A 14,549-nucleotide genomic window follows, 5' to 3' on the forward strand; every position below is an offset into this window, starting at 1 on the left:
CCATTTCCTCGTGTATGGATGATTAAGGGAAGTGACCGCAATGGTCACAGTAATAAGAGGATTGTCGGACCTCCCTCCATTCGTCAGTACAAAAGCAAAACACAAGAGATCAAAACATTATATTTATAATTGGACTTGTACATTTTTCGAGTTGCTCAATGAAAATTTTAATTAGGGTTATAATATATAAAATAAAACCCAATTAAATTTTGCATGCATGTGTATATATAGTATACATATAGTATATACCTTTTATATATGTGTTAAACGTAAGCATACATATACATGGGATGATATATTACTTATACACGAAACCACTTGTGAATAAAAGCAAATAGCTGGACAATACGCCTGTATATGTCCACTCTCAGGATTAACCTTAACCACGAGGAGGTTAATCCTGAAATTGTACCTTTTTGGATTAGGATTAAATGCCTCCTTTGGCAAGATGGGAGACGTGTCAACGCCGCTAATTGTAGGAAAGTCTCACCTTTCGTAGCTAGAGTATAGTTAAAATTTATTATACTGTATTGAGGTATAGGTCTTAATGAAAGTTACTTGAACCTTTTCATTTTTAATGATTTGTTATTGTCACAGTGCTGAGAGATTTTGAATTAGTTTCGTAGCAGAAATTGCAGTAAGGTAAACTGAAAAGTTAAACCCAGAATTTTGAACTACTAGTATATTGTCTTTCAAAATCACGTAAATAAATTGTGAAAAACTAGAAATACAAATAAGGATGTAATACAGGCATTCAGAAATATTTTTATGGGGAGTAAATATTCAGTATTGTTAAGTTAATTTACGGTAGGTTTATTTTTTACAGTGTGATGTATTAAAGAAAGCGCTATGTATAAAGATCTTATCAAGGTGTAGTATGGAGGCATTTTTTCATTTCTTGTAATTTATTTTGAATGAAAATTAAATGCTTCTGTGATCCAATGCTCAGAACACCCCTGGAGATTAAGAAAAGCAGTGAAAAGTTAAAAGATTTTGTCAGTTTGTTTAGCCAGTAAAGATTTTCTTTTGGGAATACTGCGGTACAATTGTAATTCATTATAAAAGCTGTGAAATCATAGTAAATAAGTCAAGAAAGTCACATTCCAGTATAGGCGTCAGAGAAGTGTATTTCTGGTGGTAGATGTTCATTCTCGACATGGTTCGGAAGTCACGTAAAGTCGTAGGTCCCATTGCTGATACCATTGGTTCCGTGTAACGTAAAAATACCTATAAACCAAACAAATCTATAGAAAATTTTTATACTAATATTGTCCACAGATCTTATAAACTATTCTGTAGGTTGGCAGACTCTTGTATTCAATGTAGAACCTATGTAGTCCTTTGACTTTAATATACCAAAATGAGCACTGTAACAATATCAGTTCAGAATTATGGTTGAAGGATGAACACAGTATCATTTTTGCAAGGGTCAAAGGACCAAATGATACATCGTGGCTTTGAAAAAAACTATTGCGGGCTAATTGTTGTAACCAACGCTAGGCTGTGCTGAAAGGGTTAACATTTTTTGAGGTGAAAGAATCATCACCATTGTTATTCATTCTACTTAAATGACAAAAAAGACTGCAGTGGAATGAGAAAGGCATTCTGAAGCGGAATGAAAAGCATTCTGAAGTGGTGTTTGGTAATTCAGTTGTATTTCATGATGGTAATGATGTTTATACTGTATACTGTGCAGATTAGCAATATTTTAAATTTTAGTTAAGTTTTCATTGCTGTAACAAAACAAAAAAAATTGCAAGAGCATTGCAGTATCAAGTCAGCTTGATCTGAGATGGAAGTTTGGTGTTGATAATAAGGATGATAGGCAGTCGTTGGGGATGTCTTGGGTTAGCCTTGACCATGATTGAGGGTGAGATCGGGCAAATCATCTTAAGTGAAGTGGTCACCACAGATTTGATGATATGCCAAGGTATGAGGAAAGTGGGATCAGGAGAAGACTGCCTTTTGTTCCCTCTTTGTTTTGAATGAGTGTGCTGGGATGCAAGAGAAGAATTTGTTGTTGTTGGGATGGGAGGTTTGTGTTTGGTTTTTCATCTTTCATTGGTGTTGTGTGCTTGGGTAAATTGTATTTACCAAGTTTGAAGTCTGAATATCTTCTTCCTGTACTAACTCCTGTCTGTTTCTGTTTTGTATCTCAGTTTCTATCTTCAGATACATGATTTGGATATGTACACAATTTATTCATGATTAATGAATCATTCAAGGTATTATATTTATTTTCTTTCTCTCAGATGTACACTGTATCCTGAAGCAGCAGTAGAATTGTCATATACAGTACGGTAATTAGACCCCTACAACATTCTGAATTCCAGACATGCACAATAGCATCTGATTCAGTAATTACTGATATAGTTACATGGCAGACTTGAACTGCTATGACTGCTGTGCATTACTGTGCAGTTACACCTAACGTCATCAGATTCATTTGGAGCAAAGCCACAAAGGCCACTCATGAGGAATCTCCCACAGAATTGAATGGTCTTATGTGGAACAAAAAAAAGGACAAGAAGAGTCACATGTAGTAAAGAATAGGAAATAAAGTTCATTAATTGAACATCTAATTCAAGTCTGCATACTGTGATAGGGGTCAAGGAACTAATAATCAACATAGTGTTCACTTAATATCTCAGGTCAGAGGCATTGCTTGGTTATTCCTTTTATCATTTGCCATATCCCATGTGATTTTAATTGTTTAATCTGCTTTAATTCTATAAATAGCAATGGTTTAACCAAGTTTTACATGTGAACACATCATTCACTATACATACATACTGTACAGTATTTTGACCTTCCCAGTCAAGACTGTGGTTTATGTTGGTTACTGTACTGTACTTGTAAAGCCACAAGAATTTCTGGTTATGTTTCTTCTATTTGTTTCAATTATGTTTTGGTCTTGGAAATTAAAGTGATGATGTACAATACTAATGGAGAGCATAAAGGATTGTTTAGGAAGGTGAAGCGAATTCACTACAGTATTTGTTATGTGTGCTGGAATATAGCATCGGTTGACAAGGCGGTGTTGCTGCAAATTTTGATTTATTTTTAAGCTGTGCATATATATACTTATTACCCTTTCATTTAGACATGTAATCACTATTTTGTTCATGAAACTTACCTGACAGATATATATATAGCTGTATTTCTGACGTCGACAGAATTTCAAAATTCGCGGCACACGTAGTGGGGCGGTCAGGTGGTAGTACCCATTCCCGCCGCTGGGCGGCGGATATCAGGAACCATTCCCATTTTCTATTCATATTTTTTCTGTCGCCGGTGCTGCAAACATCTGTTTACAGTACCTCCGTCTAGGATTTTTTCATATCTCGCTTAATATTATCTGGATTGACTTTTGGTATCGACTTCTGGATTGTTGGATTGGCACGCGTAATAGTGGATTGGTTTTTGATTTTGGATTGGCTTTCTGGATTCAGTATGTCTGGATCAAGTTCGGGAAGTTTCAGAGTGTGTGTGAGGAGTGAATGTAAGGTGAGGCTTCTTAAACCTTCAGTTGATCCTCACACAGTTTGTATAGATTGCAGGGGGCAAGTTTGGGTGGTTGATGATCGGTTGAAAGAAAGTTAGGAATTGGATGATGATAAATGGAGGATGTATGAGACCTATCGGCGTAAATTGGAGCGCGATAGAGTCAGGAGGTCTTCCTCAACAAGGGGCAGCTCTACTAAAGGTAAGGATAGTAACATTTCTCCTCCTCTAACACCAGTAGATTTCGCCCAACCTAATCCGTGTTTTGTTGCCTTCGGGCCCCAGTGCTGTGTCTGGAGAAGGTAACACCCTTTCTCTGATTCTAGAGTCTATTCGTGCTCTCGAATCTAAAGTTTTGGCCCTAGAAACCGGCCCAGTGAAAGTTTGTGTTAGTGCCCCTAGTGTTGTGGAGGGGGCGTCAGATCGGCCCCATAATGCCTCTAGGCCTAGACCTCTATCGGACTCCCAGGACTCAGGGAGTGTGGGTATGTCGAAAGCCGCAAGAGGGTTACGGGGCTCCCCACCGATCTGGCGTCCCTTCGGCAGGCCTTGTTGCTAAATCCCAGGCTGCCAAGGAGCGCGCACGAGCGCGTATCCTGAAAAGATCCGCTGTTTTGCGTCCTCCGAAGCGTCCTTCCCCGCCGCAAGGCGGGATGGAGGGCGCTCGGAGAGACTCGCGTCCCCGGTCTGAAAAGGACTTTTCGCTTTGAGGACGCTTCACGTCCTATGTCTCTCTTTCGTCAGAGGACGCTTATGACGCCTTTCCTCCTCAGAAGAGAGGAAGGCTTTCTTCCGATGAGGACGTTTCGTTTCCACGCACAGGCGTGTTCACCTGAGAGGCAGATAGCTGTACCTGCTAGAAGGAAGGAGCGCTCCCCTCGCCCCTCGCCTTTCTCGCAGTCTCAGTCCTGCCCCCCCTTCTTTTGCTCCTTCGTCACCTACGCAAGGATATCCTTGTGTCCCTTTCAGGACCAGATTACGTCGCTTATGGCTCAGAGGACTTGCCCAGCAGCAGGTCGAGCCTAAGCGTAGGAAGGACGTTCGGCTGCCCGTCAAGAGGACGAAGCGGCCTCATTCTCTCTCAGCTCGCTCGTCTCTCTCTCCGCCTCCGGATCGTCAACGTTCTCGTTCTCCTAGCAGACCTTTTACTCTCTCAGGAGAAGACGCTCGTCAGGACGCTCGGCGTTCGAAAGCAGGACGCTTTACGCTCTCGGCAAGTAGCGGTTGAGGACGCTCGGCAGGACGCTCGGCGTTCTAGACAGGACGCTTTGAGCTCTCTTCAAGATCTAAAGGAAGCTTTTCCGGCAAAGGACGCTCGGGTGCGCGAAGCAGGACGCTTCTGGTTTTAGACAGGACGCTTTTGAGGACGCTCCGCAGGACGCTCGCCGTGTGAAGCAGGACGCTTTTCGAGCGAAGCAGGACGCTTTTGAGACTGCAAAGCAGGACGCTCGCTTGTCTAAGCAGGACGCTTTTGGCGCCGCTCGTCAGGAAGCTCGCGCTTCCTTTCGTAGGGGAGCTTCTGTTAAGACAGTTCACGTGGCTTTCTAAGGACGCTCTCTTTTCGGAAGATGTCCGTGCCTCTAAAGATCAACGTACGGCCGCTTCCGTACCTGTAGCGGATACTTCCAACCAACGGAAGTCTTTATCAGGATTGAGCCTACGGACGTACTCCCTCTCCTGATAGGCGTTCTCCAGTTCCTCTTAGGGAGGAAGGGGAACTTAGTAGTCCAGGGAGTTCCGTAAGGAGAAGGGAAGAAACAGCCGGTAGCTTCAGCTGTCTCGGACTACAAGGGTTTCTTGTTAGGCTGTTACGTTCAGCATTCGGGGACAAGTTCCAGCCGACAGCCCCTAGGTCTCCTCCCTCCCACAAACTTTCGTCTTCCAAGACCGTAAAGACCCCTGAATTCGTCGAAATGAAGACGTCGCTGTCGACCAAGAGGGCGTTTAAGAAACTTCAAGACTTTATGTCCAGAAGAAGGATCAGGGCAAGACCACTTTCGCCCATCCACCCTCTAGACTCGCCGGGAAAGGAGGAGTTTGTTTGGTATGAGACCAAGGAGGAATTGTGGGGATAAAGGTCCCTTCGTCCGCGTTTGGCGGGTGACTTCTCCAGTTTAGTGGACGCCCAGAGGAGGTCTCTCTTAGCGTCTGCTAAGGTGACCTGGACTCCGGTTGAGACTGACCACCACTTGAAGGGACTTTCTTCGTACCCTTAATGTGTTAATTTCCTAGACTGGTGTCTGGGAGTTTTGGACCTTCAGTCTAGAAGTCCTGATTCTCTCAGTCTGGGGGAGCTGTCCAGCGTGTTGTCATGTATGGACAAGGCCGTCAGGGATGGTTCGGAGGAGCTAGTTTCGAATTTGGAACTGCCTTCCTGAAGAAAAGAGCACTGCTGTGCAATTTTACTGCTAAGTCGGTATCTCCCGCCTCAGAAAGCGGAATTGCTCTTTGCGCCTATCTTTCGGACCATCTCTTCCCCCGAGGCTATGGTAAAGGATCTTGCACAGAGTTTGCAAGAAAAGGCGACCCAGGACCTCTTGGTTCAGTCTTCAAGACGTCCAGCGGTTCCTTCCACTTCAACATTCAGCAAACCCCCGAAGAAAGTCAAACCCTTTCGCGGGCACCCCCCCTCGAGAGCAGCTCCTCGAAGGGAGAGGGTTTTCGAGAGGAAGAGCTTCATTCAAACCGAAAAACAGCAAATGAAGATCTCGTCCTTCAGACACCAGTCGGGGCCGCAGACTGGAATTCTTTGCGGAGTCTTGGAGGCAGAGAGGAGCGGATCCTTGGACCCTCAAGATAGTAGAACGGGGGTACAAGATCCCCTTTCTTCATCCTCCTCCTTTGACTTCAACTCCCAGAGACCTCTCTCCATCCTATCAGGGAGAGAAGAAAAGTGTTCTTTTCGATCTCTTAGACCAGATGGTCGAAAAAAGAGCGGTGGAACAAGTCTTGGACCTAGAGTCACGGGCTTCTACAACAGGATTTTCCTAGTGCCGAAGCAGTCGTCAGGTTGGCGCCCGGTCCTGGATGTGAGCAGGCTAAATCTTTTTGTGAAAAGATAAAGTTCAGAATGGAGGACGCCTCAGTCGGTGCTGGGAGCATTGAGACCTGGCCGACTGGATGGTGTCTCTAGACCTGCAGGACGCATACTTCCACGTCCCAGTCCACCCTCTTTCAAGGAAGTACCTGAGATTCGTCTTGGACAACAGGGTTTGGCAGTTCAGAGCCCTTTGTTTCGGTCTCAGCACGGCCCCAATGGTTTTCACAATGATTATGAGGAATGTAGCGAAGTGGCTCCATTCGTCAGGAATCAGGATATCCCTCTACCTCGACGATTGGCTGATCAGAGCGTCGTCGAGGCAGAAGTGTCTGAAGGACCTTCAGTTTACGCTAGCCCTAGCAGTCTCTGGGTCTGTTGGTCAACACCGAAAAGTCGCATCTGACCCCGACACAGTCCATCGTGTATCTGGGGATTCAGATGGATTCAGTGGCTGTTTTCGGGCGTTTCCATCCCAGGAACGTCAGCGACTGGGGTTAGAGAAAGTCGCAGCCTTCCTAGAGAGAGAAGCTTGTTCGGTGAGGGAGTGGATGAGTCTGCTGGCACCATTTCCTTCCTCACTAGAAAAGTTTGTCTCGCTGGGAAGACTGCACCTCAGGCCTCTTCAATTCTTCCTTGCGGAAGAATGGACGTCGAAAGGGGACCTGAATGCGATCCTAAGGATCTCCAACGAAGTAAGAGTACACTTAAGATGTGGCGGCGACCCTCAGAAGTTACGAGAGGGCCTCTCCTTAAATCTTCTGAGCCCCGACCTAGGTGTTGTTCTCAGACGCTTCATTTCCGGTTGGGGAAGCCAACATAGGTGAGGAAGGAAGTGTCAGGCTCCTGGAGAGGGGAACAGGTAGCCTGGCACATCAATGTAAAGGAACTTGGCAGCGATATTCCTGTCGCTGCAGTTCTTCGAAGAAAAAACTGTCAAGCAAGGTTGTTCAAGTCAACTCGGACAGTACCACAGCCCTTGCGTATCTAAAGAATCAGGGAGGGACTCGCTCCAGATCCCTTTTTCTCCTGGCCGAAGGAAGTTCTGCTCATGGGCAGACGCAAGGCGCATTAAGATCCTGACAAGATTCGTTCGCAGGGGTTCAGAATGTCAGGGTCGGACCTTCTCAGCCGCGGAATCAGATTCTATCAACAGAATGGACCTTGCACCAGGAAGTCTGTCAAAAGTTATGGAAATTGTGGGGGACGTCCTCTAGTAGACCTGTTCGCTACATCAAGGACGAAGAGGCTTCCTCTGTATTGCTCCCGGTTATGGACCCAGGGGCAATTGCAGTGGACGCGTTGCTCTGGAACTGGACAGACCTGGATCTTTACGCCTGTCCCCCATTCAAGATCATGGGGGACGTAATGAGAAAGTTCGCAGCGTCAGAAGGGACAAGGTTGACTCTGATTGCCCCAATGTGGCCAGCAAGAGAGTGGTTCACAGAGGTCATGACGTTCCTTGTGGACTTCCCAAGAACGATTTGCCCTGGAGGAGGAGAATCTACTCAGACAAGCCTCCTTCTTTCAAAATGGGTTTTCACCAAAACCTCTCCGCTCTGGCGGCCCTGACTGCGTTCAGGACTATCGAAAAGCTGGCCAGAGCGAGAGGCTTTTCAAAGGCAGCTGCGAGAGCAATCGCTAATGCTCGAAGAGCCTCTTCAAGAGCTGTCTACCAATCTAAGTGGTCCTCCTTCAGGGCATGGTGCAAGAAGGAAGGAATTTCCTCTTCCACGACCTCTGTGAATCAGATAGCAGATTTCTTACTCTATCTAAGAAATGTGCAAAAATTGGCAGTTCCTACAATAAGGGTTATAGGAGTATGTTGTCTGCCGTTTTTCGCCACAGAGGAAATGGACCACTCCGACAATAAGGATCTGCACGATCTCTTAAGGTCGTTTGAAACCACCAAAATTCACAAGCAAGACCGCCCTCATGGAATTTAGATGTGGTGTTGAAACATCTGATGCTAAGTCCCTTTGAGCCTCTCCATGAAGCTTCTCTAAGGGACTTAACGAGGAAAACGCTTTTCCTAGCTTCTCTGGCGACGGCGAAGAGAGTTAGTGAAATCCAAGCGTTCAGTAGCCTAGTGGGTTTCAAGGGAGACAGCGCTGTCTGCTCGTTGAACCCTTTCTTTCTTGGCTAAGAACGAGAACCCGTCTAATCCTTGGCCAAAGAGCTTTGAAATCAAAGGAATATCGAGTCTCGTGGGTCAAGAACCAGAGAGAGCCCTGCCCTGCCCTGTCAGGGCTTCTCAAGTTCTATGTGAATAGGACTAGAGAGATAAGAGGTCCCTCAGGTAATCTCTGGTGCTCGGTGAAGACCGGATTTGCCGTTGTCGAAGAATGCTGTTGCTTTCTTCTTGAGGGACGTCATTAAAGAGGCTCATTCATCTTGCCAGAAGACTGATATGAGCCTCTTTGAAAGTGAAAGCTCACGAGGTCAGAGCCGTAGCTACCTCTCTTGCCTTCCAAAGGAACATGTCTATCAGAGATATTCTTGATAGCACCTTCTGGAGGAGCAATTCCGTATTCGCCTCACATTACCTCCGGGATGTGAGAACGAGTTTACGAGAACTGTAGTTCTTTGGGACCTTACATTTCGGCAGACACAGTTTTGGGGGCTGAAGGTAGCTCTCTCCCTATCCCTTAGCTTAGTTAGGTTAGTTTATTGTGTTGGTTTGATGGTGAGATCTTCTGTGAAAATCTCCCATTCCATAGTGTTAATATCAGGTTTTTTGCGTTAGTTGGTCAGGTGGTGGTCGGGTTGCTGTGTTACTGCCATATGTTTGCCTAGATGGTCTTGTCGCATTGTGGTCACGTCCCCGTTGACAGAGCATCCAGAGAGCACCAGCACTACAGGTCAAAAACCTGCTGGCAACTCTGATAAAGCATAAGCAGGCTTTAGGTGACAGTAATCACATTAGTCTACTTTTGCTATCAGGTAAGGAACCAATACGTTAATCTTTTATTTTAATTTAAATTTCCTAAAAAATATCCTAGCTCTCTCTACCCACCATCCGAAGGTGTGATTCAGCTATATATATATCTGTCAGGTAAGTTTCATGAACAAAATGTTATTGTTATAATACAATTAAGTTTGTTCATACTTACCTGGCAGATATATATACTTAGAGTGCCCACCCTCCTCCCCTCAGGAGACAAGGGCCATGAATAAATATGAATAGAAAATGGGAATGGTTCCTGATATCCGCCGCCCAGCGGCGGGAATGGGTACTACCACCTGACCGCCCCACTACGTGTGCCGCGAATTTTGAAATTCTGTCGGACGTCAGAAATACAGCTATATATATATCTGCCAGGTAAGTATGAACAAACTTAATTGTATTATAACAATAACATTTTGTTTTTATTGTAAGTGGAAGTTGTTTTGCAGTTGCAGTAAAGATGCTTAGATATTTATTACAGAATTGTCCTTATCAGGTTAACCACTATCAGTTTTTTAATGTTAGTGAACATGAAGAGAATGGTTTAAAAATAAATGACAGCTCAAGTTTGCCTGCCCAGTGCATGTTGCATCTTAACACGTTTTATTTCCCGTTGAATATTTATTTGCTTATTCATTTTGTATGACATTTCTAAATTCTTAATACCCTTGTGTTCATAGCCAAGGATCTTTTTGGAATTGTTTTTATTTTTATATTTGATTGGTTAGGTAAAGACTATTGAATACTCTTCTTGGGTGAAAAAGATGTTCAGGTTTAAGTTGAAAGGAGGTTGCTGTAATTGAGTGAGTGCTGTATTGCTGAGTGAAGATGCTGTAAGCATGATGGATGGAGTTGCTGTGAATACATGCAGAATATTGCAATGTTATTGTGCAGTGATGCATGCCTAATTGGTACCATCCATTGTTGAGAGAAGAGAACTGTACTATTGTACTGTATAGCACTGCACTGCACAGTAATTTGAGTAATTGCCTTCCTGACCTTCGTAATCATATCATTTGTTGTACCCTTAGGGATACAGAAGCTATTCTAATGGACAATTTTGATTACAGAGTTATTCATGGCATAAGATGATAAGTTGAAGTTTGATTGACTCGTTTTGCTTGGTTGATCTATTTCCTAATTCACTGGTTGATCATTGTGTGCGTTTTGGTAATGGCTTTGTCAAGATAATTTGGATGTGGTTAATGACTAGGACAGATTGTGAAAATTATTACTTACACATTTAAATGTTTCCTTTCAGTTATACCAAGGCCCGACATTCGCCGATTGCGTCGGCCATGAACTTCCTTATGGGTGGGAGGAATGCTACGATCCACAAATTGGTGTTTACTACATTGATCACATTAATAGTAAGTTATTCATATCATTTGTAATTGCATTAAATGGATTTTTTATACATAGAGTATTTGTGTAATCCTAAGCCGGCATACTGTCTGTTTAAATAATGATGGGACTTGAATGGTTGGCTTCATATGCAGTTTTTATTATAATAATATTAACTTTCTGAACCAAAATTGTTAATGATTTAGAGAATTTGTTCACAAATAGGGAATTCCAGATTATATTTAAATAAAGTGAAATCATTTATCTACAATGTACAAATAATGGGGCAATGCAAAGTCTTTTTATTAGAGACCTCAATAGAATATAATGTGATGGAAAACAATGTACAGTGGGCCCCCTGTATTCTCATTCTCCGGATTCGCGGAATCACACATTCACAGATTTCTCTCTGGAACATATCCCCCCCCCCTTATTTGCAGGAAATTTGCCTATTTGCAGTATTTTTCTAAGAGAAATATCCATAAATTCTGGTTTTTTTTGTATCAATTTTATCATAAAATGCACTTTTATGATAAAACTTAAAAAAAAACAGGTAATCAAATTTTTGGGTTTTTTCTTGTGTTTTAACTAACAAAATAGGACATTTTAAGTATATTTTTATAGGTGTTCCAACTATTTGCTGGGTGTCTGGTATGCATCCCCCACAAATAGTACTGGGGACAGCTGCAAAGGGAGAGAAACGTAATAAAATTCAGTTGAATCAAAAATTTAAAAAATTAGGGCTTGGAGGCTTGGCTCTTGAAGGTAGCATCACACCCATGTTTTAACTAACAAACACCAACATCTGCCTCTGCCCAAAGACTGTTCCAAAGCTTTACTGTAAAGGAATAAAGCCTCTGTTGCCCATCAGTGTAATTTAGCACCTGAACAGAATAGGGATGTTGGCACTGCAAAATGACTCACTTGCACTAACTCCAGAAACTTACTAAAAGTGAGTGAGGCACTCAAAATAAACACATGATAATTGTCTAGAAGATGTTCCATGGATGATGATGCTGTTCAAATGGGATGGACTGTCCACCAACAATATGACAAAAAATTGAATCCTGTGATATTATTACCATCTTTGCTGTAAGTAGTAGAACACATTTATGTACATGGAAATTCTTTTAATGCTGCAAAAGCTTTTATGTTAAAGGTAGCTCAAGTTACAGCCAGACATTAAATCATCCATTAAGCAGTTTAACAACACAATGAATGTTGAAAATATATATAAGAAAAATATTGGTTTTGTCTGAATTTAGCTTCATGTCACACTAACTACACCATTCACTGATCTGTGCCATGTATCAAAGCTAGCAGCTATATCATTGTTAATTAACAGATAATGTTACTAATAAGAACTGAAGGACCAGGTCTCCTCACTACCCTATCAAATGTCAGACATGCCAAATGTAAGCTAGTTAAAGCAACACTTGACTTCTCCAGATCAAAAGATGAAGAAGTTGAGTGGTTCTCTGAAACAGTGCTATTTCTCTTTCCGTTGTTGAGGTCATTCACCCCTTTATTTGGTTATCTTGCATAGACTAGTGTAAAATGCAGCCCAGGGGGGTATGCTGTCAGTGCACCTCCTTTGGTGCACCGTAAGCATTACTTGAAGTTCTTTGCAGTGTTCCTTTGGCCCCCAAGCTGCAACCCCTTTCATCTCCTGTTACACCTTTCAAACCTTTTTATCTTTTTACTGTCAGTTTCCATTTAAGCGCTGAATAACCTCACAGGTTCCAGCACTTGGCCTTTGGCCAAAATTCTATATTCTGTTCTATTCACCTTTTATTTGGTTATCTAGCAAACCTTGTATGAAATATGGGTTCATAGTACGGGTCTCTGACCGCCATCACATCATCTTATTTTAGCTTCAGGACTGAAACTTCTGACTGTAAAATGGTAATATAGAAATGTTTAGGAGTTATAGAATCTTGGTCATATTGTTATTAAAAGAAATGTAAGTGACAATGTTGCAGTTGAAGCTATGTAATTAGGTTCTGAATTAGCCCTGTGAATGTGGCATAGCTTAGATTCAGTTTACACTGTATACTGAATGTGGCATAGCTTAGATTCAGTTTACACAGTATACTATATACCATTTAGCAGGAGGTGCTGCCTAATACATTGGGCCCTCCGTATTTGCGTTCTTTGGGTTCGTGGACTCAACACATTTGCAGATTTCTCCTCTGGAACATATCCCCCATTATTTGTGGTTAAATTCACCTATTCGCAGTATTTTTCTATGAGAAATATCCACAAATTCATGTTTTTTTTTTCTATCAATTTCATCATAAAATGCACTTTTTGTGATAGAATTTTTGTGATAGAACTAATAAAAAAAAAAACAGGTATAATAATTTTTAGCTGGATTTTCTCAAGTTTTAACTAACAAAATAAAAAAAAGCCTGGTTTAAGCATTTTTATAGGGGTTCCACCTATTCGCGGGTTTTGGTTGGTCTGGTATGCATCCCCTGCAAATAACGGGGGGTCCACTGTATTTTTTTTTTCCATTTCCTGTATAAGATAGGACATTTATCTCTAGATAGGCATTCATGTATTTGTTGTAGCAGATTTTTAATTTTCCATTTTTTTTTTTTTTTCCTCAGAGCAAAACCAAATTGAGGACCCCAGATTAGCATGGCGGCAAGTTCAGGAGGCTATGCTCTCCGAGTATCTGTGTTCAGCTCAGAACGACCTGAGTGCCAAACAGGACATTATGCAGGTCAAGGCTCAGCGCCTGGCATTAGCGCAAGACGAGTATCATCATCTCAACACTACTCTTACCAACCTTTTTAGCTCAAGATCCTCAGTAAGACACAAGTTTCTTGTTTCACATTTACTACTGTAGTAGTAATTGTATTGATTTGCCATTTTGAACCATTTATGACTTTTTCATTTATTGTGAACAAAGGTTTATTAGAATCATGTTCAAGTCTTTATGTAAGCGTAAAGTGACCTTATTGATATCTGGACAAGTTTTATTTGAAGTTGTACAGTAATAAGAGGAGATCATTTTTTGTTTGATTACAATTTAAAGAGGTCATTTTCATTTTATAATATTAATCTTATTAATTTTTTGTCATGTGTTATTACAGTAAGTTCGAGTGGCAGTGGTGCTGGACGTTATGATACAGATTTGCTCAAGGCAGACGTAGCTCTGGCCAGGAGTCGTGTTAGTCGTCTAAAAAGGGAACTTCATCAGATAAAGCATGAGGTTGCAAACACTGAGGCTAGGCATGCAGACATTGGCACAGTGAGTTGATTTGTGTACATTATTGCTGATATATTACTATCGCAGTTATCATTATGTTTGTTTGTTTTTTACCCTTCCTCCCTTTTTTTTTTTTATCTCTCTAATACATTACATAGGTATGTAATGTCTTCCTTTTTAAGTTTACTTTTAATATTTTTTGTTTTCACAGAGTTCAAGAAAAGTTGAGTGGTTTAACCACACCTTACAGTATAGAGCAGGCACAAGTTATTGTTGCAGAGCTGAAAAACATCGAAGAATCTTTACGAGCGGGAGAAAAGGAGAAAGCTGAGCTTATCAAATCTTTGAATGTGTTAAGAGAAGACATTATTGCATCTGAAACTACCCAAGCTATATAAGAAGTAAATCTTGAAAAGGCAGCTCGAGAAGTATAGCACAGCCTCACAGACTGAACTTTTGTGGCGAGGTAATATTTTGTTGCCTTGAGTGCTGTGATGAGA

General features: G+C 42.1%; 2 protein-coding genes across 2 annotated transcripts in view; one reads left to right on the forward strand and one right to left on the reverse strand.

The window, feature by feature from the left end:
- Positions 1 to 14,549, reverse strand: part of LOC135200004 (glycogenin-1-like) — a 247,778-nt gene that overhangs the window by 51,408 nt on the left and 181,821 nt on the right. The gene's annotated exons all lie outside the window — the stretch shown is intronic.
- Positions 10,767 to 14,442, forward strand: LOC135200000 (protein kibra-like). The gene is made up of 4 exons (XM_064228200.1): positions 10,767 to 10,858; positions 13,445 to 13,658; positions 13,938 to 14,091; positions 14,261 to 14,442. Exons 2-4 carry the CDS (start codon positions 13,498 to 13,500, stop codon positions 14,378 to 14,380), a joined length of 435 nt encoding a protein of 144 aa, XP_064084270.1. The 5' UTR covers positions 10,767 to 10,858; positions 13,445 to 13,497; the 3' UTR covers positions 14,381 to 14,442.

Source organism: Macrobrachium nipponense, chromosome 26, assembly GCF_015104395.2.
Source record: "Macrobrachium nipponense isolate FS-2020 chromosome 26, ASM1510439v2, whole genome shotgun sequence".
Taxonomy (NCBI): Eukaryota; Metazoa; Arthropoda; class Malacostraca; order Decapoda; family Palaemonidae; genus Macrobrachium; species Macrobrachium nipponense.

Bases quoted from the DNA above. Each gene is read 5' to 3' on its own strand.
- LOC135200000 (XM_064228200.1), top strand. From the start codon at position 13,498: ATGCTCTCCGAGTATCTGTGTTCAGCTCAGAACGACCTGAGTGCCAAA. The intron at 13,659-13,937 runs GTTTCTTGTTTC...TATTACAGTAAG, and splicing joins AGATCCTCAGTAAGACACAA to TTCGAGTGGCAGTGGTGCTG. The intron at 14,092-14,260 runs GTGAGTTGATTT...TTGTTTTCACAG, and splicing joins GGCATGCAGACATTGGCACA to AGTTCAAGAAAAGTTGAGTG.